Below are 26,334 nucleotides of genomic sequence, written 5' to 3' on the forward strand. Positions count from 1 at the left end.
CAAGAGGAATTTTGTGAAGCAATCTTGTGCAAATCTAACAGCCATATAATCTACAATGTAAATCTGTACCCTACTAGTAAAACACTTGAAAGAAAAAAATGTATCCTTTTTCAACGAACCTCTCTGGTTTGGAGAAGCCCAGTTAGTTCTTGTTCTGCTTCTTTTAATTCTTCAGCAATCTTCTCAAACTGTTTCTTCTCATCTAAAAGCTTTTGTTTTTCTGCCTATTTTAAGAACATTAACGAATCATGATAACCAAAGCATATACACATTCAAAATAATCAAACTTCTCAAATATAGTTGTGAAGAGAATTATGACTTTCTCTTTGGTTAAAATTTTTTTTAAAAGAGAAAACAAGTCATTAAGTAAATTCCAAAACTAAATATGATGACAGGACTTAATGGACAGAGCCCTGTAAGTTTTTTTTTTTCTTTTTTTTTTTTAATTTTATTTTATTTTTAAACTTTACATAATTGTATTAGTTTTGCCAAACATCAAAATGAATCCATCACAGGTATACATGTGCTCCCCCTCCTGAACCCTCCTCCCTCCTCCCTCCCCATACCATCCCTCCAGGTCGTCCCAGTGCACCAGCCCCAGGCATCCAGTATCGTGCATTGAACCTGGACTGGCATCTCGTTTCATACATGATATTTTACATGTTTCAATGCCATTCTCCCAAATCTTCCCACCCTCTCCCTCTCCCACAGAGTCCATAAGACTGTTCCATACATCAGCGTCACTTTTGCTGTCTCGTACACAGGGTTATTGTTATCATCTTTCTAAATTCCATATATATGCGTTAGTATACTGTATTGGTGTTTTTCCTTCTGGCTTACTTCACTCTGTATAATAGGCTCCAGTTTCATCCACCTCATTAGAACTGATTCAAATGTATTCTTTTTAATGGCTGAGTAATACTCCCTTGTGTATATGTACCACAGCTTTCTTATCCATTCATCTGCTGATGGACATCTAGATTGCTTTCATGTCCTGGCTATTATAAACAGTGCTGCGATGAACATTGGGGTACACGTGTCTCTTTCCCTTCTGGTTTCCTCAGTGTGTATGCCCAGCAGTGGGATTGCTGGATCATAAGGCAGTTCTATTTCCAGTTTTTTAAGGAATCTCCACACTGTTCTCCATAGTGGCTGTACTAGTTTGCATTCCCACCAACAGTGTAAGAGGGTTCCCTTTCCTCCACACCCTCTCCAACATTTATTATTTGTAGACTTTTGGATTGCAGCCATTCTGACTGGTGTGAAATGGTACCTCATAGTGATCTTGATTTGCATTTCTCTGATAATGAGTGATGTTGAGCATCTTTTCATGTGTTTGTTAGCCAAGACTCATACAGACAGAAAGACAAGTGGCAAAGGAGTAGTCAAATGTAGAATGCATCTCTCTTCAAAGATACATCAGGAATACCTCTTCAGATGCAGAAGACCTTGCAAAGCACCAGCTGAAACTGGCAGGAGTCCCTGACCACTGGAATCATGCAAAAATCAACAGGATGAAGGAAGAAAGGGGAAAAAGAGGAGGAGAGTGAGCAGGACTGGACCTGCACCCACAGAGTAGGGGAGCTGAAGCAGGGGTGAGGACCTCACACAGGGGCAATTGAGGCTGTTGGAGAGTGAAGCAGCTGATCTGTGACAGTCTGAATGGAGTAAGAACCACACAGACAATCCATGCCACAGCCTTACATAGCCCAGACAGGAATGCAAGCCCACTGGAATGTATGGTGGCTGGGAGCTGGAGCACAGTGATTAGAGAGCAATCCCAGGGTGAGGACTGCTGTTGACTGTGGGGAGACGGCCCAAAGGGACAGGAGGGAGTAGATCAGAGTGTGGAATACCTTTGGAGCAAAACCAGGAAGCAGGGCACTACTGCTGAGTTAGGAGCAGAGGGTGGAGCCATCACTGTAGCCCCTCTCCCCACACGCAAGTGCCAGCAGCTGACCAATAGAGAAAGAGCCCAGAGAGGGTGGCCCTTTGAGTGCCTGATATGTCAAACAATAGACAAGGACCAGCCAGGGAGGCCCTTTGAAAGTCCAGCTGCCAAAGGCTAGAAAAAGATTCTGTTAATAATAGTACTATATCTCCTGCACCTTGGCCACTGGCATCCCTAGACACATAACATCATGAAGGTCCCCACGATCCAAGCAATTGTGCCACCTCCAAGTTTGATCCTTACTGGAGGCAAAGCAGCCAGAGACTAGAAAAAAATCCTAAAATGCTGTATCTCCTCTGCCCATAGTCACCATCTTCCCTGCACACCTGGCACCGCCAGGGTCCCTGCAATGCAAGTAGCTGTGCCATCTCCATGCTTGATCCCCACTGGGGCAGAGATACCATAGGTTAGAAAAATCCCTAATAGTGTCATATCTCCTGTGCTTGTAGTAACCAGATTTCCCTGCATACTTGGCATTGCCAGGGTCCCTGTAATCCAAACAGCTGCTCCACCTACACACCCAGTCCTCACTAGCACAGAATCAAATCCTCCAGTACACTCTCAGGGAAAGACCCTGATGCTGGGAAAGATTGAGGGCAGGAGGAGAAGGGGACGACAGAGGATGAGATGGTTGGATGGCATCACCGACTCAATGGACATGGGCTTCGGTGGATTCCGGGAGTTGGTGATGGACAGGGAGGCTTGGCATGCTGTGGTTCATGGGGTCACAAAGAGTCAGACACGACTGAGTGACTGAACCGAACTGATAGTAACATCTCAATACACAAGGCAAACACTAACAGACATAAAAGGGAAAATCAACAGTAACACAATAATCGTAGTGGACTTTAAAACCCCACTTACACCAATGGACAAATCATCAAAAAAAACTAATAAGGAAACACAACCCTAAAATGACACAATAGACTCAGTTTAGTTCAGTTCAGCCACTCAATCGTGTCTGACTCTTTGAAACCCAATGAACTGCAGCACACCAGGCTTCCCTGTCCATTACAAACTCCCAGAGCTTGCTCAAACTCATGTTGATCAAGTCGGTGATGCCATCCAACAATCTCATCCACTGTCATCCCCTTCTCCTCCCACCTTCAGTCTTTCCCTGCATCAGAGTCTTTTCCAATGACTCAACTCTTCGCATGAGGTGGCCAAAGTACTCGAGTTTCAGCTTTAGCATCATTTCTTCCAAAGAACACCCAGGGCTAATCTCCTTTAGAATGGACTGGTTGGATCTCCCTGCAGTCCAAGGGACTCTCAAGAGTTTTCTCCAACATCACAGTTCAAAAGCATCAATTCTTCAGCACTCAGATTTCTTTATAGTCCATCTCTCATATCCATACATGACTACTGGAAAAACCATATTTTTGACTAGATGGACCTTTGTTGGCAAAGTAATATCTCTACTTTTTAATATGCTGTCTAGTTTGGTCATAACTTTTCTTCCAAGAAGTAAGTGTCTTTTAATTCCATGGCTGCAATCACCATCTGCAGTAATTTAGGAGCCGAAGAAAGTAAAGTTTCTCACTGTTTCTATTGTTTCCCCATCTATTTGCCATGAAGTGGTGAGACTGAATGTCATGATCTTAGTTTTCTGAATGTTGAATTTCAAGCCAGCTTTTTTCTCTCTTCTTTCACTTTCATCAAGAGGCTCTTTAGTTCCTCTTCCCTTTCTACCATAAGGGTGGTGTCATCTGCATATATATGGGCCTAACTCATATCTACAGGACATTCTACCCAAATGCAGCAGAATACACTTTCTTCTCGAGTGCACATAGAACATTATCCAGGATAGATCACATCATGTGTCACAAATCAAGTCTCAGTAAAATTAAGAAAAATGAAATTGTATCTGGCATCTTTTCTGACCACAAGGCTATGAGAATACATATTAAAGGGAAAAATGTAAAAAAAACACATATGTGGAGGCTAAACAATATGCTTCTAAATAACCAAAAGGTCACTGAAGAAATCAAAGAGGAAGTCAATATCTAGAAACAAATGAAATTAAAACACAACAAACCAAAACTTTTGAGAAGCAGCAAAAGCAGTTCCAAGAGGGAAGTTATAGAAGCCTACCCCAAGAAATGAGTAAAACATTAAATAAACAACCTAACCTTACACCTAAAGCAACCAGAGAAAGAACAAAACCACAAAGTTAGTAGAAGGAAAGAAATCATAAAGATCAGAGCAAAAATAAAAGTAAAAGAAGTGAAGAAAACAGTAGCAGAAATTAATAAAACTAAAAGCTGGTTCTTTGAGAAGACAAATAAAATTGACAGACTTATCAAGGAAAAAAGTGAGAAATTCACAGCAAACATTATTTTCAAAGGTGAAAAACTGAAAACATTTTCTCTAAGATTAGGAATAAAACAAGGGTGCCCACCCTCGCCACTATAATTAAACATAATTTTGGAAGTCCTAGCAATGGAAATCAGAGAAGAAAAAGAAATAAAACGAATCCCAACTGAAAAAAAGTAAAACACTCACTGTTTGCAGAAAACATGTTACTATACATAGAAAACCCTAAAGATATCACCAGAAAATTACTAAAGCTAATCAATGAATTTAGTAAAGTCTCAGGATACAAAATCAATACACAGAAATCTCTTGCATTCCTATACACTAACAATTTAAAATCAACAGAGAAATTAAGGAATCAATCCCACTCACCACTGCAACAAAAAGAGTGAAATACCTAGGAATAAACCTATTTAAGGAGACAAAGGACCTGTATGTAGAATTATAAATCACTGTCGAAAGAAATCAAAGACCACACAAACTAATGGAGAGATATATCATGTTCCTGGATTTAAAGAACCAATATTGTGAAAATAACTATACTATCCAAAGCAGTCTACAGAGGCAATGCAATCTCTATCAAATTACCAATGGCATTTTTCACAGAACTAGAACAAAAAATTTCACAGTTCATATGTGTGTGTGTGTGTGTGTGTGTGTGTGTGTGTGTGTTAGTCGTTCAGTCACATCCAACTCTTTGAAATCCCATGGACTGTAGCCCACCAGGCTCCTCTGTCCATGGAAATCTCTAAGCAAAATAATGGAGTGGGTTGTCATCTCCTTCTCCAGGAGATCTTCCCAACCCAGGGATCGAACCCAGGTCTCCTGCATTGCAAGCAAATTCTTTACCACCTGAGCCACCAGGGAAGCCAATTTGTATGGAAAAACAAAAGAACCCAAATAGCCAAAGCAATCTTGAGAAAGAAGAATGGAGCGGGAGGAATAATCCTTCCTGACATCAGACTATACGACAAAGCTACTGTCATCAAAACAGCATGGTCAGATCAGATCAGATCAGATCAGTCGCTCAGTCGTGTCCGACTCTTTGCGACCCCATGAATCGCAGCACGCCAGGCCTCCCTGTCCATCACCAACTCCCGGAGTTCACTCAGACTCACGTTCATCAAGTCAGCGATGCCATCCAGCCATCTCATCCTCTGTCGTCCCCTTCTCCTCCTGCCCCCAATACCTCCCAGCATCAGAGTCTTTTCGAATGAGTCAACTCTTCGCATGAGGTGGCCAAAGTACTGGAGTTTCAGCTTTAGCATCATTCCTTCCAAAGAAATCCCAGGGCTGATCTCCTTCAGAATGGACTGGTTGGATCTCCTGGCAGTCCAAGGGACTCTCAAGAGTCCTCTCCAACACCACAGTTCAAAAGCATCAATTCTTCGGCACTCAGCCTTCTTCACAGTCCAACTCTCACATCCATACATGACCACAGGAAAAACCATAGCCTTGACTAGATGGATCTTTGTTGGCAAAGTAATGTCTCTGCTTTTGAATATGCTATCTAGGTTGGTCATAACTTTTCTTCCAAGGAGTAAGCGTCTTTTAATTTCATGGCTGCAGTTACCATCTATAGTGATTATGGAGCCCAGAAAAATACAGTCTGACACTGTTTCCACTGTTTCCCCATCTATTTCCCATAAAGTGGTGGGACCGGATGCCATGATCTTCGTTTTCTAAATGTTGAGCTTTAAGCCAACTTTTTCACTCTCCACTTTGACTTTCATCAAGATGCTTTTTAGTTCCTCTTCACTTTCTGCCATAAGGGTGGTGTCATCTGCATATCTGAGGTTATGGATATTTCTCCCGGCAATCTTGATTCCAGCTTGTGTTCTTCTAGTTCAGCATTTCTCATGATGTACTCTGCATATAAGTTAAATAAGCAGGATGACAATATACAGCCTTGACGAACTCCTTTTCCTATTTGGAACCAGTCTGTTGTTCCATGTTCACTTCTAACTGTTGCTTCCTGACCTGCATACACATTTCTCAAGAGGTAGATCAGGTGGTCTGGTATTCCCATCTCTTGAAGAATTTTCCAGTTTATTGTGACCCACACAGTCAAAGGCTTTGGCATAGTCAATAAAGCAGAAATAGATGTTTTTCTGGAACTCTATTGCTTTTTCGATGATCCAGCGGATGTTGGCAATTTGATCTCTGGTTCCTCTGCCTTTTCTAAAACCAGCTTGAACATCAGGAAGTTCACGGTTCACATATTGCTGAAGCCTGGCTTGGAGAATTTTGAGCATTACTTTACTAGCGTGTGAGGTGAGTACAATTGTGCGGTAGTTTGAGCATTCTTTGGTATTGCCTTTCTTTGGGATTGGAATGAAAACTGACCTTTTCCAGTCCCGTGGCCACTGCTGAGTTTTCCAAATTTGCTGGCATATTGAGTGCAGCACTTTCACAGCATCATCTTTCACGATTTGGAATAGCTCAACTGGAATTCCATCACCTCCACTAGCTTTGTTCGTGATGCTTTCTAAGGCCCACTTGACTTCACATTCCAGGATGTCTGGCTCTAGGTCAGTGATCACACCATTGTGATTATCTGGGTCGTGAAGATCTTTTTTGTATAGTTCTTCTGTGTATTCTTGCCATCTCTTCTTAATATCGTCTGCTTCTGTTAGGTCCATACCATTTCTGTCCTTTATCGAGCTCATCTTTGCATGAAATGTTCCTTTGGTATGTCTGATTTTCTTGAAGAGATCCCTAGTCTTTCCCATTCTGTTGTTTTCCTCTATTTCTTTGCACTGATCGCTGAAGAAGGCTTTCTTATCTCTTCTTGCTATTCTTTGGAACTCTGCATTCAGATGTTTTTATCTTTCCTTTTCTCCTTTGCTTTTTGCTTCATTGTTAGAGAAAATCAAATCAAAACCACAATGAGGTGTTACCACACAGCAGTCAGAATGGTCATCATCATCAAATTCTAAAAACAATAAATGCTACAGAGGATGTGGAGAAAAGAGAACCCTCTTACACTGTTGGTGGAAATATAAATTGATACAGCCATTATGAGGGAGAAGGCAATGGCACCCCACTCCAGTACTCTTGCCTGGAAAATCCCATGGATGGAGGAGCCTGGTGGGCTGCAGTCCATGGGGCCACAAAGAGTCAGACATGACTGAGTGACTTCCCTTTCACTTTTCACTTTCATCCATTGGAGAAGGAAATAGCAACCCACTCCAGTGTTCTTGCCTGGAGAATCCCAGCGACGGGGGAGCCTGGTGGGCTGCCGTCTATGGGGTCACACAGAGTCGGACATGATTGAAGTGACTTAGCAGCAGCAGCACAGCCACTATGAAAAACAGTATGGAGATTCCTTAAAAACCTAGAAATATAACTATTAATACCACATGACCCAGAAATCCCACTACTGGGCAGATATCCTCGTAGACTCATAATTCAGAAAGACACATGTACCCCCATGTTCACTGCAGCACTATTTACAATAGCCAGGACATGGAAGCAACCTAGATGTCCATCGACAGAAGTATGGATAAAGAAATTGTGGTATATATACAATGGAATATTACTCAGTCATAAAAAGGAATGAATTTCAGTCAGTTGAACTGAGATGGATGAACCTAGAGCCTTTATACAGAGTGAAGTAAGTCAGAAAGAGAAAAATAAATATTAACACATATATATGGAATCTAGAAAATGGTACTGATGAACCTATGTGTAGGGCAGTGATGGAGACACAGACATAAAGAATGAACCCGTGGACACATCAGAAGAAGGAGACAATGGGACAAATTGAGAGAGTAACACTGAAATATATACATTACCATGTGTAATAGGAAGCTGCTGTGTAATACAGGGAGCTCAGCCCAGTGATTTTTGACAACATACAGAGGTGGAACGGGAAGGGCAGGAGGGAGATTCAAGAGGGAGGGAATATATGTATATTTATGGCTGATTCACATTGTTGTACAATAGAAACCAACACAAAATTATAAAGCAATTATCCTCCAATTAAAAATACTTTAAAAAAAAGAAATGCTTTTTAGATTGGAAGAATTATTGTTATTAATATGACCATATCATCCAATGCAATCTACAGATTTAATACAATCCCTATCAAAATACCCATTACATTTTTTACAGAACTAAAACAAGTAATCCTAGAATATATAGAGAGCCACAAAAGACCATGAGTTGTCAAGAAATCCTGGGGGCAAAAAAAAAGAACAAAGCTGGAGGTACATCCTCAATGACTTCAGATGATATTACAAAGCTAAGTAATCAAAACAGTATGGTACTGGCACAAAACTAGACACACAGATGAATGAAACAAAATAGGGAACTCAGAAATAGATCCACACACCTATTGTCAATTAAGCTACAATAAAAGGGTCAAAAGAGAAAAGGCAGTCTCTTTGGTGCTGGGAAAACTGGACAACTACATGTGAAATAATGAAGTTCGAAATATTCTCTAACACCATATATAAAAATAATGCAAAATGGATTAAAACCTAAATGTAAGACTAGAAACTATAAAATTCCTAGAGGAAAACATAGGCAGGATACTTTTTGACATAAATCATAAGTAATATTTTCTTGGATCAGCCCCTAAGGCAAAAAAAGCAAAAATAAATAGATGAAACCCAAGTAAACTTAAAAGCTTTTGCATAGGAAAAGAAACCATCTAGTAAACAAAAAGACAACCTACAAAATAGAAGAAAGTATTTGCAAATGATAGACTGACAATACGTTAATATTCAAAAGATAAAGACAGCTCATAGAACACAATATCATACCAGTCAAATCATAAAATGGACAGAAGACCTGTATAATCATTTTTCCAAAGAATGTGTCCAAATGGCTAACAGGCACATGAAAAAATGCTCAACATAACTTATTACTAGGGAAATGCAAATCAAAAACACAACTAAATATCACCTCACAACTATGAGAATAGCTGTCACCAAAAAGTCTACAAATAACAAATGTTGGAAAGGATGTAGAGAAAAGAGAACCCTGGTACACCTTTGGTGGGAATAAACTGAGGCAGCCACTATGCAAAACAGTATGGAGGTTCCTTTAAAAACTAAAAGTTACCAAATGTTGAAGCAATTCCACTCTGGGCACATATCCAAAAAAACTAAAACACAAACTCAAAAAGATATATGCACTCCAACCTTTACAGCCACCCTATTTACAACAGCCAAGGAAACCCAGAAGCAACTCAAGTGCCCATCAATAGATGATTGGATTAAGAGATGTCTACACACACACACACACACACACACACACACACACTACTCAGCCATAAAAAAGAATGAAATACTGCCATCTGCTGCAATATGAATGGACCTTAGTAAAAAAGTCAGAGAACTACAAATATCATATGACTTATATGTGGCCTTTAAAAAATAATACAAATGAATGTATATACAAGACAGAAACATTCTCACAAATGTAGAAAGCAAACAGAGTTACCATAGAGGAGAAGGAAGTGGGAGAGACAAATTAGGGGTAGGAGGTTAACAAATACAAGCTACTACAAACAAAACAGATAATCAACAGGATATACTGTATAGCACGTGGAATTATATTCAATATCTTATAATAACCTACAATGGAATATAATCTGAAAAAAACTAATCACTTTGCTGTACACCTCAAAGTAGCACAATCTATAAAATCAACTATACTTCAACAACAACAAAAAAGAAAGCTCTGATAGGTTTTACAAAAATAAACCTGTTTAACTTTGAAAAAAACAAAAAAATATATTTTAAATGTCAATAAGAACATACCTAATAATCATCACTTTAAGTGAAATGGACTAAGGGACTAAATTCTCCGAACAAAAGACAAAGAGTATCTGAGTGAACATAAAAAAAGATATATATATATACATACATATTTTATATATATATATACACACACACACACACACACACACACACATACACTTCCTATAAGAGACTTACCTCAGATCTAAAGACACAACTAAAAGTGAGGGGATGGAAAAAAGTATTCCATGCAAATTTAAATCAAAAGTAAGCCAGGGTAACAACACTTACATCAAACAAAGACTCTTACAAAAGACAAAGGACATTACATGATGACCAAGGGATTAATCAAAAAGATGATGCAATAATTATAAATATATATGTACCCAATATAGAAGTATCTAAATACATACTACAAATTCACAGACATAAAGTGGGCAGTTGACAGTAACACAATAACAGGGAACATTAAAACCCCATTTACATCAATAGACAGATTATCCAGACAAAAAACCAATGGCCTTAAATGACACATTCAACCAAATGAACTTAACATATTTATAAAGAACATCCCATCCAAAATCAGTAGAATATACTTTCCTTTAAAGTATATATGGAACATTTTCCAAGATAGACCACATGCTGGGCCACAAAAATTATCAGTAAATTTAAGAAAATTCAATTCATATCAAGCATCTTTTCTGACCACACTATGAGTCTAGAAATCAACTACAAAGAAAAAAACTACAAAGGAAAAAAATTCTCAAACATGTGGAGACTAAACAATATGCTACCAACAACCAATGGATCACTGAAAACATAAAATACATGGTGACAAATAAAAATGAAAAAACAACAATCCAAAAAATCTAAGAGATGCAGCAAACTCAGTTCTAAGATGGCAGTTTATTGTGATACAAGTCTACTGCTAGGTCATTTCAGTCGTGTCCAACTCTGTGTGATCCCATAGACGGCAGCCCACCAGGCTCCGCCATCCCTGGGATTCTCCAGGCAAGAACACTGGAGTGGGTTGCCATTTCCTTCTCCAATGCATGAAAGTGAAAAGTGAAAGGGAAGTCGCTCAGTCGTGTCCAACCCTCAGCAACCCCATGGACTGCAGCCTTCCAGGCTCCTCCATCCATGGGATTTTCCAGACAAGAGTACTGGAGTGGGGTGCCATTGCCTTCTCCAGTGATACAAGTCTACCTCACAGGAAACAACAACAAAAAAACTCAAATAACCTAACCAACACTCAAAGGAAGCAGAAAAGTCACTAGAAGAAAGAAAATCATAAAAATCAGAGCTAAATTTTTAAAGAAAGACTAAAGCAACAATAGAAAGATCAACAAAACCATGAGCTGGTTATGTGAAAAGATAAAGCTGATAAACTTTAGGAGGTTCATCAAGAGAAAAAGAGGGCCCAAATCAACAAAATCAGAAATAAAAAAGAAATACAACCAATACCACAGAAATACAAGGGATCATGAAAGATTACTATGAACAATTTAATGCCAATTAAATGGATATCCTAGAAGAAAATGACAAATTCCTTAAAAATGTACAATTTTCTAAACATAAACCAGGTAGACATAGAAAGTATAAACCAACCAATTACCAGTAATGAAACTGAATTATTAATTTTAAAAATTTCCAACAAACAAAAGTCTAGGATTAGATGGCTTCATAGATGAATTCTACCAAACATTTAAAGGGAAATTAAACCTGTCCTTCTCAAACTAGTCTAAAAAACTGCAAAGGGAGGAACTATTCCAAACTAATTCTGCCAGGCCAGTATTACCCTATTTACAAAACCAGACAAAGAAGTCACAAAAACAGAAGATTAAAGGCCAATAGCATTGATGAAATTAGATACAAAAATCCTCAGCAAAATATTATCAAACCAAGTCTATATAGTCAAAGCTATGGTTTTTCCAGTAGTCACATATGGATGTGAGAGCTGGACCACAAAGAAGGCTGAGCACCAAAGAATTGATGCTTTTGAACTGTGGTGTTGGAGAAGACTCTTGAGAGTCCCTTGGACTGCAAGAAGATCAAAACAGTCAATCCTAAAGGAAATCGATCCTGAATATTCATTGCAAGGACTGATGCTGAAGCTGAAGCTCCAATACTTTGGCCACCTGAAGTGAAGAGCCAAGTCATTAGAAAAGACCCTAAGGCTGGGTAAGATTGAAGCCAGGAGGAGAAGGGGATGACAGAGGATGAGATGGTTGAATGGTATCACCGACTCAATAGACATGAGTTTGAACAAGATCCGGGAGATGGTGAAGGACAGGGAAGCCTGGCATGCTACAGTCCATGGAGACAGAAAGAGTCAGACACAACTGAGCAACTGAACAGCAACAAGGTTCAATAATACATTAAATACACCATGATCAAGTGGGATTTATCCCAAAGATACCAGGATGGCTCAATATCTGCAAATCAATGTGATACGTCACATTAACCAATTGAAGATTAAGAATCATATGATCATCTCAATAGATGTAGAAAAAGTTTTTGACAAATTCAATATCCATTTATGCTAAAAACTATCCAGAAAGTGAGTATACACAGAACATACCTCAGCATAACAAAGACCATATATAACAAGCCCACAAGCTAATATCACACTCAATGATCAAAAGCTAAAAGTATTGCTTTTGAGATCAGCAATAAGACAAGGATGCCCACTATCACCACTTCTAACATAGAATTGAAAATCCTAGCCACATCTATCATAAAAGGAAAAGAAATAAAAGGAATCCAAATTACAAAGGAAGAAATAGAACTGTCATTGTTTGTAGATAACATGATACCATAAACAGGAAATGCTAAAAAACAACACCAAGAACCTACTAGAACTCATAGATTTCAGTAAAGTTGGAGGTACAAAATTAATACACAGAAATCTGTTACATTTCTATGGACTAACAACAAACTATCTGAAGGAAAAAATAAGAAAACAACCCCATTTACAATCACATCAAAGAGAATAAAATACCCAGGAAAAATTGTAAGAAGAAAAAAAATCTCTACTTGAAAAACTATAAGTCACTAATGAAAGAAATGGAAACCAACCAAAAAAAAGATAAAAAGATACACTATGTTCATGGACTCAAAAATTAATGTTAAAATGACCATACTACCTAAGGCAATCTACAGATTCATTGCATTCCTATCAAAATACCAATGGCACTTTCCACCATACTATAACATAATTAATGCACAACAAAAGAGAAATGAAATACAATGGAAAGAAGACCGCCTCTTTCATAAATGGCATGGGGAACACTGGACAGCTACATGTGAAAGAATTATGGACTCTGTGGGAGAGGGAGAGGGTGGGAAGATTTGGGAGAATGGCATTGAAACATGTAAAATATCATGTAGGAAACGAGTTGCCAGTCCAGGTTCGATGCACGATGCTGGATGCTTGGGGCTGGTGCACTGGACGGCCCAGAGGGATGGTATGGGGAGGGAGGAGGGAGGAGGGTTCGGGATGGGGAACACATGTATACCTGTGGCGGATTCATTATGATATTTGACAAAACTAATACAATTATGTAAAGTTTAAAAATAAAATAAAATTAGAAAAAAAAATAAATAAATAAACTGGATTACTCACTCACACCATGCACAAAAATAAATTCAAAATGGATTACAGATTTAAGGGTCTGAAAGAAATAGGCAAGGGAGACTAAGAGGTACAAACTTCCAGTGGCAAATAAATGAGTCACAGGTATGAAATGTACAATGTGGAGAATAAATGCTAAGTAGCTTCAGTTGTGTCTGACTCTTTGCAACCCTATGGACTATACCCCACCAGGCTCCTCTGTCCATGGGATTCTCCAGGCAAGAAAACTGGATTTCCTCCTCCAATGGATCTTTATAACCTAGGGATCAAACCTGTATCTCTTATGTCTCCTACACCAGCAGGCAGTTCTTTACCACTAGCACAACATGGAAAGATAATATAGTCAATACCCATGTAATATCTTTGTGTGGTGACATGTTGTAACTAGACTTATCACAGTCATCATTTTGAAAGGTTTATAAATATAAAATCACTGGTGTGTGAAAGGAACTAACATAGTGTTATAGGTCATTTATACTTCAAAAATAAACTCTTAAAAAAGAGATCAGATTTATGGTTATGGAATTGTGTCCACTGGAAAAGGGAATGGCAAACCACTTCAGAATTCTTGCCTTGAGAACCCCAAGAACAGTATGAAAAGACAAAATGATAGGATACTGAAAGAGGAACTCCCCAGGTGAGTAGGTGCCCAATATGCTACTGGAGATCAGTGGAGAAATAACTCCAGAAAGAATGAAGGGATGGAGCCAAAGCAAAAACAATACCCAGTTGTGGATATGACTGGTGACAGAAGCAAGGTGCAATGCTGTAAAGAGCAATATTGCATAGGAACCTGGAATGTCAGGTCCATGAATCAAGGAAAATTGGAAGTGGTCAAACAGGAGATGGCAAGAGTGAACGTCGAAATTCTAGAAATCAGCAAACTAATATGGACTGGAATGGGTGAATTTAACTCAGATGACCATTATATGTACTACTGTGGGCAGGAATCCCTTAGAAGAAATGGAGTAGCCATCATGGTCAACAAGAGTCTGAAATGCAACACTTGGATGCAATCTCAAAAACGACAGAATGATCTCTGTTCTTTTCCAAGGCAAACCATTCAATATCACAGTAATCCAAGTCTATGCCCCAACCAGTAACGCTGGAGAAGCTGAAGTTGAACGGTTCTATGAAGACCTATGGGACCTTTTAGAACTAACACGCACAAAAGATGTCCTTTTCATTATAGGGACTGGAATGCAAAAGTAGGAAGTCAAGAAACACCTGGAGTAACAGGCATATTTGGCCTTGGAATATGGAATGAAGCAGGGCAAAGGCTAATAGAGTTCTGCCAAGAGAACGCACTGGTCATAGCGAACACCCTCTTCCAACAACACAAGAGAAGACTCTACACACGGACGTCACCAGATGGTCAACACCAAAATCAGATTGATTCTATTCTTTACAGCCAAAGATGGAGAAGCTCTATACAGTCAACAAAAACAAGACCAGGAGCTGACTGTGGCTCAGCTCATGAACTCCTTATTGCCAAATTCAGACTTAAATTGAAGAAAGTAGGGAAAACCACTAGACCATTCAGAAATGACCTAAATCAAATCCCTTATGATTATACAGTGGAAGTGAGAAATAGATTTAAGGGACAACGTCTGATAGAGCACCTGAAGAATTATGGACAGAAGTTCATGACATTGTACAGGAGACAGGGATCAAGACCATCCCCATGGAAAACAAATGCAAAAAAGCAAAATGGCTGTATGAGGAGGCCTAAAAATAGCTGTGAAAAGAAGTGAAAAGCAATGGAGAAAAGGAAAGATATAAGCATCTAAATGCAGAGTTCCAAAGAATAGCAAGGAGAGATAAGAAAGCCTTCCTCAACGATCAATGCAAAGAAATAGAGGACAACAACAGAATGGAAAAGACTAGAGATCTCTTCAACAAACTTAGAGATAACAAGGGAACATTTCATGCAAAGATGGGCTGAATACAGGACAGAAATGGTATGGACCTAAAAGAAGCAGAAGATATTAAGAAGAGGTGGCAGGAATACACAGAAGAACTATATAAAAAAGATCTTCATGACCAGATAATCACGATGGTGTGATCACTGACCTAGAGCCAGACATCCTGGAATGTGAAGTCAAGTGGGCCTTAGAAAGCATCACTACGAACAAAGCTAGTGGAGGTGACGGAATCCCAGTTGAGCTATTTCAAATCCTAAAAGATGATGCTGTGAAAATGCTGCACTCAATATGCCAGAAAATTTGGAAAACAGCACTGGCCACAGGACTGGAAAAGATCAGTTTTCATTCCAATCCCAAAGAAAGTGAAAGTGAAGTCGCTCAGTCGTGTCCGACTCTTTGCTACCCCATGGACCGAAGCCTGGAGGCTCCTCCATCCATGGAATTCTCCAGGCAAGACTACTGCAGTGCATTGCCATTTTCTTCTCCAGGGGATCTTCCCAACACAGAGATTGAACCCAGGTCTCCCACATTGCAGGCAGACGCTTTAACCTCTGAGCCACCAGGGAAGACCTAGAATCCCAAAGAAAGGCAATGCCAAAGAATCCTCAAACTACTGCACAATTGCACTCATCTCACACGCTAGTAAAGTAATGCTCAAAATTCTCCAACCAGGCTTCAGCAATATGTGAACAGTGAACTTCCAGATGTTCTAGCTGGTTTTAGAAAAGGCAGAGGAACCAGAGATCAAATTGCCAACATCCGCTGGATCATAGAAAAAGTAAGAAAGTTCCAGAAAAACATCTATTTCTGCTTTATTGACTATGGCAAAGCCTTTGTGTGGATCACAATAAACTGTGGAAAATTTTTCAAGACATGGGAATACCAGACCACCTGACCGGCCTCTTGAGAAACCTATATGCAGGTCAGGAAGCAACAGTTAGAACTGGACATGGAACAACAGACTGGTTCCAAATGGGAAAAGGAGTACGTCAAGGCTGTATATTGTCAGCCTGCTTATATAACTTATATGCAGAGTACATCATGAGAAACACTGGACTGGAGGAAGCACAAGCTGGAATCAAGATTGCCGGGAGGAGGCGGTCCTAAGATGGCGGAGACCACTTTCTCCCCCACAAATTCATCAAAAGAACATTTAAACACTGAGTAAATTCCACAAAATAACTTCTGAATGCCGGCATAGGATATCAGGCACCCAGAAAAGCAGCCCATTGTCTTTGAAAGGAGAGAGAAGAAATCCAGCTCCACCCATCAGAACACCAACACAAGCTTCCCTAACCAGGAAACCTTGACAAGCCACTGTACAACCCCACCCACAGTGAGGAAACTCCACAATAAAGAGAACTCCACAAACTGCCAGAATTCAGAAAGGATGCCCCAAACTCAGCAATATAAACAAGATGAAGAGACAGAGGAATACCCAGCAGGTAAAGGAAGAGATGGGGAATCTACCTGATAAAGAATTCCAAATAATGATAGTGAAAATGATCCAAAATCTTGAAATCAAAATGGAATCACAGATAAATAGCCTGGGGACAAGGATTGAGAAGATGCAAGAAAGGTTTAACAAGGACCTACAAAAAATAAAAAAGAATCAATATATAATGAATAATGCAGTAAATGAGATCAAAAACACTCTGGAGGCAACAAATAGTAGAATAACAGAGGCAGAAGATAGGATTAGTGAATTAGAAGATAGAATGGGAGAAATAAATGAATCAGAGAGGAAAAAAGAAAAACGAATTAAAAGAAATGAGGACAATCTCAGAGACCTCCAGGACAATGTTAAACGCTCCAACATTCGAATCATAGGAGTCCCAGAAGAAGAAGACAAAAAGAAAGACCATGAGAAAATACTTGAGGAGATAATAGTTGAAAACTTTCCTAAAATGGGGAAGGAAATAATCACCCAAGTCCAAGAAACCCAGAGAGTCCCAAACAGGATAAACCAAAGGCAAAACACCCCAAGACATATATTAATCAAATTAACAAAGATCAAACACAAAGAACAAATATTAAAAGCAGCAAGGGAAAAACAACAAATAACACACAAGGGGATTCCCATAAGGATAACAGCTGATTTTTCAATAGAAACTCTTCAGGTTAGGAGGGAATGGCAAGACATACTTAAAGTGATGAAAGAAAATAACCTACAGCCCAGATTACTGTACCCAGCAAGGATCTCATTCAAATATGAAGGAGAAATCAAAAGCTTTACAGACAAGCAAAAGCTGAGAGAATTCAGCACCACCAAACCAGCTCTCCAACAAATGCTGAAGGATATTCTCTAGACAGGAGACACAAAAACGGTGTATAAGCTCAAACCCAAAATAATAAAGTAAATGGCAACGGGATCATACTTATCAATAATTACCTTAAACATAAATGGGTTGAATGCCCCAACCAAAAGACAAAGACTGGCTGAATGGATACAAAAACAAGACCCCTATATATGTTGTCTACAAGAGACCCACCTCAAAACAGGGGACACATATAGACTGAAAGTGAAGGGCTGGATAAAGATATTCCATGCAAATAGGGACCAAAAGAAAGCAGGAGTAGCAATACTCATATCAGATAAAATAGACTTTAAAACAAAGGCTGTGAAAAGAGACAAAGGAGGACACTACATAATGATCAAAGGATCAATCCAAGAAGAAGATACAACAATTATAAATATATATGCACCCAACATAGGAGCACCACAATATGTAAGACAAATGCTAACAAGTATGAAAGGGGAAATTAACAATAACACAATAATAGTGGGAGACTTTAATACCCCACTCACACCTATGGACAGATCAACTAAACAGAAAATTAACAAACAAACACAAACTTTAAATGCTACAATAGACCAATTAGACCTAATTGATATCTATAGGACATTTCACCCAAAAACAATGAATTTCATCTTTTTCTCAAGCGCAAACGAAATCTTATCCAGGATAGATCATATCCTGGGCCATAAATCTAGCCTTGGTAAATTCAAAAAAATAGAAATCATTCCAAGCATCTTTTCTGACCAAATGCAGTAAGATTAGATCTCAATTACAGGAGAAAAATATTAAAAATTCCAACATATGGAGGATGAACAACACACTGCTGAATAACCAACAAATCACAGAAAAAATCAAAAAAGAAATCAAAATATGTATAGAAACTAATGAAAATGAAAACACAACAACCCAAAACCTATGGGACACTGTAAAAGCAGTGCTAAGGGGAAAGTTCATAGCAATACAGGCATACCTCAAGAAACAAGAAAATAGTCAAACAAACAACCTAACTCTACACCTAAGCAACTAGAAAAGGAAGAAATGAAGAACCCCAGGGTTAGTAGAAGGAAAGAAATCTTAAAAATTAGGGCAGAAATAAATGCAAAAGAAACAAAGGAGACCACAGCCAAAATCAACAAAACCAAAAGCTAGTTCTTTGAAAGGATAAATAAAATTGACAAACCACTAGCCAGACTCATCAAGAAACAAAGGGAGAAAAATCAAATCAATAAAATTAGAAATGAAAATGGAGAGATCACAACAGACAACAAAGAAATACAAAGGATCATAAGAGACTATTATCAACAATGATATGCCAGTAAAATGGACAACGTGGAAGAAATGGACAAATTCTTAAAAAGTACAACTTTCCAAAACTGGACCAGGAAGAAATAGAAAATCTTAACAGACCCATCACAAGCACAGAAATTGAAACTGTAATCAGAAATCCTCCAGCAAATAAAAGCCCAGGTCCAGACGGCTTCACAGCTGAATTCTACCAAAAATTTAGAGAAGAGCTGACACCTATCCTACTCAAACTCTTACAGAAAATTGCAGAGGAAGGTAAACTTCCAAACTCATTCTATGAGGCCACCATCACCCTAATACCAAAACCTGACAAAGATGCCACAAAAAAAGAAAACTACAGGCCAATATCACTGATGAACATAGATGCAAAAATCCTTAATAAAATCCAGCAATCAGAATCCAACAACACATTAAAAAGATCATACACCATGACCAAGTGGGCTTTATCCCAGGGATGCAAGAATTCTTCAATATCTACAAATCAATGTAATACACCGCATTAACAAATAGAAAAATAAAAGGCATATGATTATCTCAATAGATGCAGAGAAAGCCTTTGATAAAATTCAACATCCATTTATGATTAAACTCTCCAGAAAGCAGGAATAGAAGGAACATACCTCAACATAATAAAAGCTATATATGACAAACCCACAGCAAACATTATCCTCAATGGTGACAAACTGAAAGCATTTCCCCTAAAAAGTCAGGAACAAGACAAGGGTGCCCACTCTCACCACTACTATTCAACATAGCTTTGGAAGTATTGGCCACAGCAATCAGAGCAGAAAAAGAAATAAAAGGAATCCAAATTGGAGAAGAAGTAAAACTCTCACTGTTTGCAGATGACATGATCCTCTACATAGAAAACCCTAAAGACTCCACCAGAAAATTACTAGAGCTAATCAATGAATATAGTAAAGTTGCAGGATATAAAATCAACACACAGAAATCCCTTGCATTCCTATACACTAATAATGAGGAAAGAGAAAGAGAAATTAAGGAAACAATTCCATTCACCATTGCAATGGAAAGAATAAAATACTTAGGAATATATCTACCTAAAGAAACTAAAGACCTATATATAGAAAACTATAAAACACTGATGAAAGAAATCAAAGAGGACACTAATAGATGGAGAAATATACCATGTTGATGGATCGGAAGAATCAATATAGTGAAAATGAGTATACTACCCAAAGCAATCTACAGATTCAATGCAATCCCTATCAAGCTACCAACGGTATTCTTCACAGAGCTAGAACAAATAATTTCACAATTTGTATGGAAATACAAAAAAACTCAAATAGCCAAAGCAATCTTCAGAAAGAAGAATGGAACTGGAGGAATCAACCTGCCTGACTTCAGGCTCTACTACAAAGCCACAGTCATCAAGACAGTATGGTACTGGCACAAAGACAGAAATATAGATCAATGGAACAAAATAGAAAGCCCAGAGATAAACCCACGCACCTATGGACACCTTATCTTTGACAAAGGAGGCAAGAATATACAATGGAGAAAAGACAATCTCTTTAACAAGTGGTGCTGGGAAAACTGGTCAACCACTTGTAAAAGAATGAAACTAGACCACTTTCTAACACCATACACAAAAATAAACTCAAAATGGAGTAAAGATCTAAACAAAAGACCAGAAACTATAAAACTCTTAGAGAACACAGGCAAAACACTCTCCGACATACATCACAGCAGGATCCTCTATGACTCACCTCCCAGAATACTGGAAATAAAAGAAAAATAAACAAATGGGACCTAATTAAAATTAAAAGCTTCTGCATAACAAAAGAAACTATAAGCAAGGTGAAAAGACAGCCTTCAGAAGGGGAGAAAATAAGAGCAAATGAAGCAACTGACAAACAACTAATCTCAAAAATATACAAGCAAATCCTGCAGCTCAATTCCAGAAAAATAAACGACCCAATCAAAAATGGGCCAAAGAATTAAATAGACATTTCTCCAAAGAAGACATACAGATGGCTAACAAACACAAGAAAAGATGCTCAATATCACTCATTATCAGAGAAATGCACATCAAAACCACAATGAGGTACCATTTCACGCCAGTCAGAATGGCTGTGATCCAAAAGTCTACAAGCAATAAATCCTGGAGAGGATGTGGAGAAAAGGGAACCCTCTTACACTATTGGTGGGAATGCAAACTGGTACAGCCACTATAGAGAACAGTATGGAGATTCCTTAAAAAACTGGAAATAGAACTGCCATATGACCCAGCAAGCCCACTGCTGGGCATACACACCGAGGAAACCAGAATTGAAAGAGACACGTGTACTCCAGTGTTCATCGCAGCACTGTTTATAATAGCCAGGACTTGGAAGCAACCTAGATGTCCATCAGCAGAAGAATGGATAAGAAAGCTGTGGTACATATACACAATGGAGTGTTACTCAGCCATTAAAAAGAATACATTTGAATCAGTTCTAATGAGGTGGATGAAACTGTAGCCTATTATACAGAGTGAAGTAACCCAGAAAGGAAAACACCAATACAGTATACTAAAGCAAATATATGGAATTTAGAAAGATGGTAATGATAACCCTGTATGCAACACAGCAAAAGAGACACAGATGTATAGAACAGTCTTTTGGACTCTGTGGGAGAGAGAGAGGGTGGGATGATTTGGGAGAATGGCATTGAAACATGTATAATATCATATATGAAACAAACTGCCAGTCCAGGTTCGATGCATGATACTGGATGCTTGGGGCTGGTGCACTGAGATGACCCAGAGGGATGGTATGGGGAGGGAAGAGGAAGAGGGATTCAGGATGGGGAACACGTGTACACCTGGGGCAGATTCATGTTGATGTATGGCAGAACCAATACAATACTGTAAAGTAATTAACCTCCAATTAAAATAAACAAATTCATATTTTAAAAAAATAGCCGGGAGAAATATCAATCACCTCAGATATGCAGATGACACCACCCTTATGGCAGAAAGTGAAGAGGAACTAAAAAGCCTCTTGATGAAAGTCAAAGTGGAGAGTGAAAAAGTTGGCTTAAAGCTCAACATTCAGAAAACGAAGATCATGGCATCTGGTCCCATCACTTAATGGGAAATAGATGGTGTAACAGTGGAAACAGTGTCAGACTGTATTTTGGGGGCTCCAAAATCACTGCAGATGGTGACTGCAGCTATGAAATTAAAAGACGCTTACTCCTTGGAAGGAAAGTTATGACCAACCTAGATAGCTTATTGAAAAGCAGAGACATTACTTTGCCAACAAAGGTCCATCTAGTCAAGGCTATGGTTTTTCCAGTTGTCATGTATGGATGCGAGAGGTGGATTGTGAAGAAAGCTGAGCGCCGAAGAATTGATGCTTTTGAACTGTGGTGTTGGAGAGGACTCTTGAGAGTCCCTTGGACTGCAAGAAGATCCAACCAGTCCATTCTAAAGGAGATCAGCCCTGGGATTTCTTTGGAGGGAATGATGCTGAAGCTGAAACTCCAGTACTTTGGCCACCTCATGCAAAGAGTTGACTCATTGGAAAAGACTGTGATGCTGGGAGGGATTGGGGGCAGGAGGAGAAGGGGACGACAGAGGATGAGATGGCTGGATGGCATCACTGACTCGATGGACGTGAGTCTGAGTGAACTCTGGGACATGGTGATGGACAGGGAGGCCTGGTATGCTGCGATTCATGGGGTCACAAAGAGTCGGACATGACTGAGAGACTGAAATGAACTGAACTGAAGTGGGGGATACAAGAGGGGATGATAGGTTGGATGAAGCTGTCAAAAGGCACAAACTTTCAGTTACAAAATAAATAGTATTAGGGATGTAATATACAATATAATTAAAACTGCTATATCTTATATATGTGAGCTGTTAAGAGAATAAATCTTGAGAGTTTTCATCACAAGGATAATGTTTTTTATATCTCTTTAATCTGTATTTGTCTGAGATGATAGATGTAAATGTATTCTGATGTATGTAAGTCAAATCATTATTTTGTACCCCTGAAACTTATATATTGTTGTGTGACAAATCTCAAGAAAACTGGAATAAAAATAAAGCACAATTCAATTTTTAAAATATAATTTATATACACAGGGTAATTTCAGAGTCATTTCCCCCTTACCCCTATAACCCAGGAGTCTGCCTTGGGGAAAAAGAGAAATAAGGATGGGATTCAGGTGAAATGGGTGGCAATAGCTAGGCTGAGGCAGTGTCTGATGGAAGGGTGATGGTGAAGAAGGGAAGTAAAGAAGGAAAATGATAGAAGGCAAGATAAAAGGGATTCATTCAGCTGGATGATGTACGTGTATGTAAGGTAGTAAGAATCATGTGTGTGCTTGTGCACATGTGTGTGCACTTGCTCCAAGGACAGACTTTAGAGTAACAGTTTCAATGTAATCAGACTACATCCAAAAAAAAAAATTCAAAAGAATAATAAAGCTGGAGAAATCACACTACCCAAATCTAAGACTCACTATAAAAAGCTACAGTAAGCCAAACACTAGTGAATGGCTAAACCATAAAAATCAATGAAACAGAAATAGCCCCAGAATAGACCTGCACATATATAGTCAATTTTTTTAATAAACATGCAAAAGAAACTCAACACAAAAAGGAGAGTCTTGGGAATTCCCTGGAAGTCTAGTGGTTAGCACTCCATACTGCCAAGAACGTGGGTTCAATCCCTGGTTGGGAAAATAAGATCCCACAAGCCGCTTGGTATGACAAAAATAAACAAACAGTAAATACATACACAAAGAAAAAGAAGAGTCTTTTCAACAAATGGTATTATAACTCTACATCAATCTAAAGTGTTTAAATCTTAAATATCTCTCAAAACCATCCATTTATTCCTCACTACCACCACCATCTCCCAGCCTAAGTTCTCTTCTCTGAATCCTATGTCTGTCTGTCTCTTTATAACTGTTCTAACTTAATATATTCTGTTCTCTGTACTGCAAACCAAATGAGCCTTTCAAAATGCAAATCTGACCAAGCCATTCTCTGCTTAAATTCTTTACAGCTTCTCATTACAATTAGAATAAATAAAAATTCTGCTGATATGATTTAAAACGCCATAAATTACTAGGCTCCTACACCTCTCTAGCCTCATTTTGCACCACACTCTTCCTTTCATTCCATGTTGTATCCACCGTACTCCTTCCTATCAAAGGATCTTTGTATATAAAATTTCTCCATACCTGATAAATACTTCTTGTCCTTCTCTGGATTTCAATTCAATCTTTACTTTTTCAAAAAAGCCTCTCCTAAATTCTCGAAATAGTTTGTGCTCAGTCACTCAGTCATGTCCAACTCTTTGTGAATCTATCAGGCTTCTCTGTCCATGGGATTTTCCAAGCAAGAATACTGGAATGGGTTGCCATTTCCTCCTCCAGGGGATCTTCTGGACTCAAGATTGAATTCACGTGTCCTGTGCCCTCCTGCACTGGCAGACAGATTCTTTACCAGAGAGTCACTTGGGAAGCCCCTAAATTGTTCATATCTAATTACACTGTGAACTAACCCTTTATTGTCCTTGACACCATTGTATTATTACCTTTGAATGTTTGAATTTAAGTGTGATTATTTCATGATCACAGCCTTGTCTTGGCGAAGGGACTTCCATAACTCAAAGGAGCTATGAGCCATGCTGTGCAGGGTGACCCAAAACAGACGGGCCACAGTAAAGAGTTCTGACAAAAAAGTCATCCCCTGAGGAGAGAAATGTCAACCAGCTCCAGTGTTTTTGCCTAGAAAACCCCATGGACAGTATGAAAACGCAAAAAGATACTACACAAGAAGATAAGCCCCTCCCCCTCAGATCAGAAGATGTCCAATGTGCTACTGGGTTAGAGCAGAGGGCAATTACTAATAGCTCCAGAAAGAATGAAGTGGCTGGGCCAAGGTGGAAATGACATTCACCTATGGATGTGTCTGGTGATGAAAGTAAAGTCCAATAGTGTAAAGAGCAGTATTGCATCATATCCTAGAATGTTAGGCCCATGAATCAGTGTAAATTGGATGTGGTCAAGCAGATGGCAAGAGTGAACATCAACACTATAGGAATCAGTAAACTAAAATAGAAAGAAAGGGAGAATTTAATTCAGATGACCATTATAACTACTACTGTGGGCAACAATCCATTAGAAGAAATGGAGTAGACCTTATAGTCAACAAAAGAGTATGAAATGCAGTATTTGGGTACAATCTCAAAAATGACAGAATGATCTGTTTGTTTTCAAGGCAAACCATTCAACATCAGAGTAATTCAAGTCTATACCCCAACCACTGATGCCAAAGAAACTGAAGTTGATCAGTTCTATGAAGACCTACAAATCCTTCTAGAACTGACACCCAAAAAAGATATCCTTTTCATCACAGGGGGCTGGAATGCAGAAGTAGGACGTCGAGAGATACCTGGAGTAACAGGCAAGTTTGGCCTTGGAGTACAAAATGAAGCACGGCAAAGGCTAACAGAATTTTGCCAAGAGAACGCACTGGTCATAGCAAACACCCTCTTCCAAAAATGCAAGAGACAACTCTACACATGGACATCACCAGATAGTCAACACCAAATTCAGACTGATTATAATTCTTTGCAGCCAAAGATGGAGAAACTCCATACAGTCAACAAAAACAAGATTAGGAGCTCAGTCAGGTCCAACTCTTTGCAATCCCATGGACTGTAGCCCACTAGACTCCTCCATCCATGGGGATTCTCCAAGCAAGAATACTGGAGTAGGTTGCCATTTCCTTCTCCAAGGGATCTTCCCCACCCAGGAACTGAACCTGGGTCTCCTGCATTGCACGCAGATTCTTTACCAATTGAGCCATCAGGGGAGCCCCAAACTATGTCTATAGCTGCTCAAATAGAACAAAGCCCTATACCAAACCTTGTCCATGTGGGAATGTAAAAGTATTTGTAAAATGCTTACAAAGTGTCATTCACTTGTGCTAAGTACTGAGGTTACAGGGCAACCAAGACATGGGTGCTGAGCTCTTATTGGAGCATTCCACTGTTTTATCTGCTGACCACCTACTATGTAACATCTACTGTACTACGTAAAGAAGACTCTAAAGGGCAAATAAAGCTGTAAATAATTATACCAAAATAAATTTCATTTGTGGTAAGTGCTATAAAAGGAAAAATTCAGA

The 26,334-nt window shown here is 38.9% G+C and overlaps 1 protein-coding gene across 1 annotated transcript in view; it reads right to left on the reverse strand.

Moving 5' to 3' along the window:
* The window catches only part of SYCP1 (synaptonemal complex protein 1), a 154,555-nt gene that overhangs the window by 68,294 nt on the left and 59,927 nt on the right, over nucleotides 1-26,334 (reverse strand). Inside the window, exons 21-22 of the mRNA XM_027535954.1 lie at nucleotides 6,726-6,730; nucleotides 120-220 (exon numbers count right to left, since the gene is read on the reverse strand). Of these exons, the coding sequence (XP_027391755.1) occupies nucleotides 120-220; nucleotides 6,726-6,730 (106 nt within the window). The remainder of the gene's footprint in view (nucleotides 1-119; nucleotides 221-6,725; nucleotides 6,731-26,334) is intronic.

Source organism: Bos indicus x Bos taurus, chromosome 3 (genome assembly GCF_003369695.1).
Source record: "Bos indicus x Bos taurus breed Angus x Brahman F1 hybrid chromosome 3, Bos_hybrid_MaternalHap_v2.0, whole genome shotgun sequence".
In the NCBI taxonomy this organism is placed as follows: Eukaryota; Metazoa; Chordata; class Mammalia; order Artiodactyla; family Bovidae; genus Bos; species Bos indicus x Bos taurus.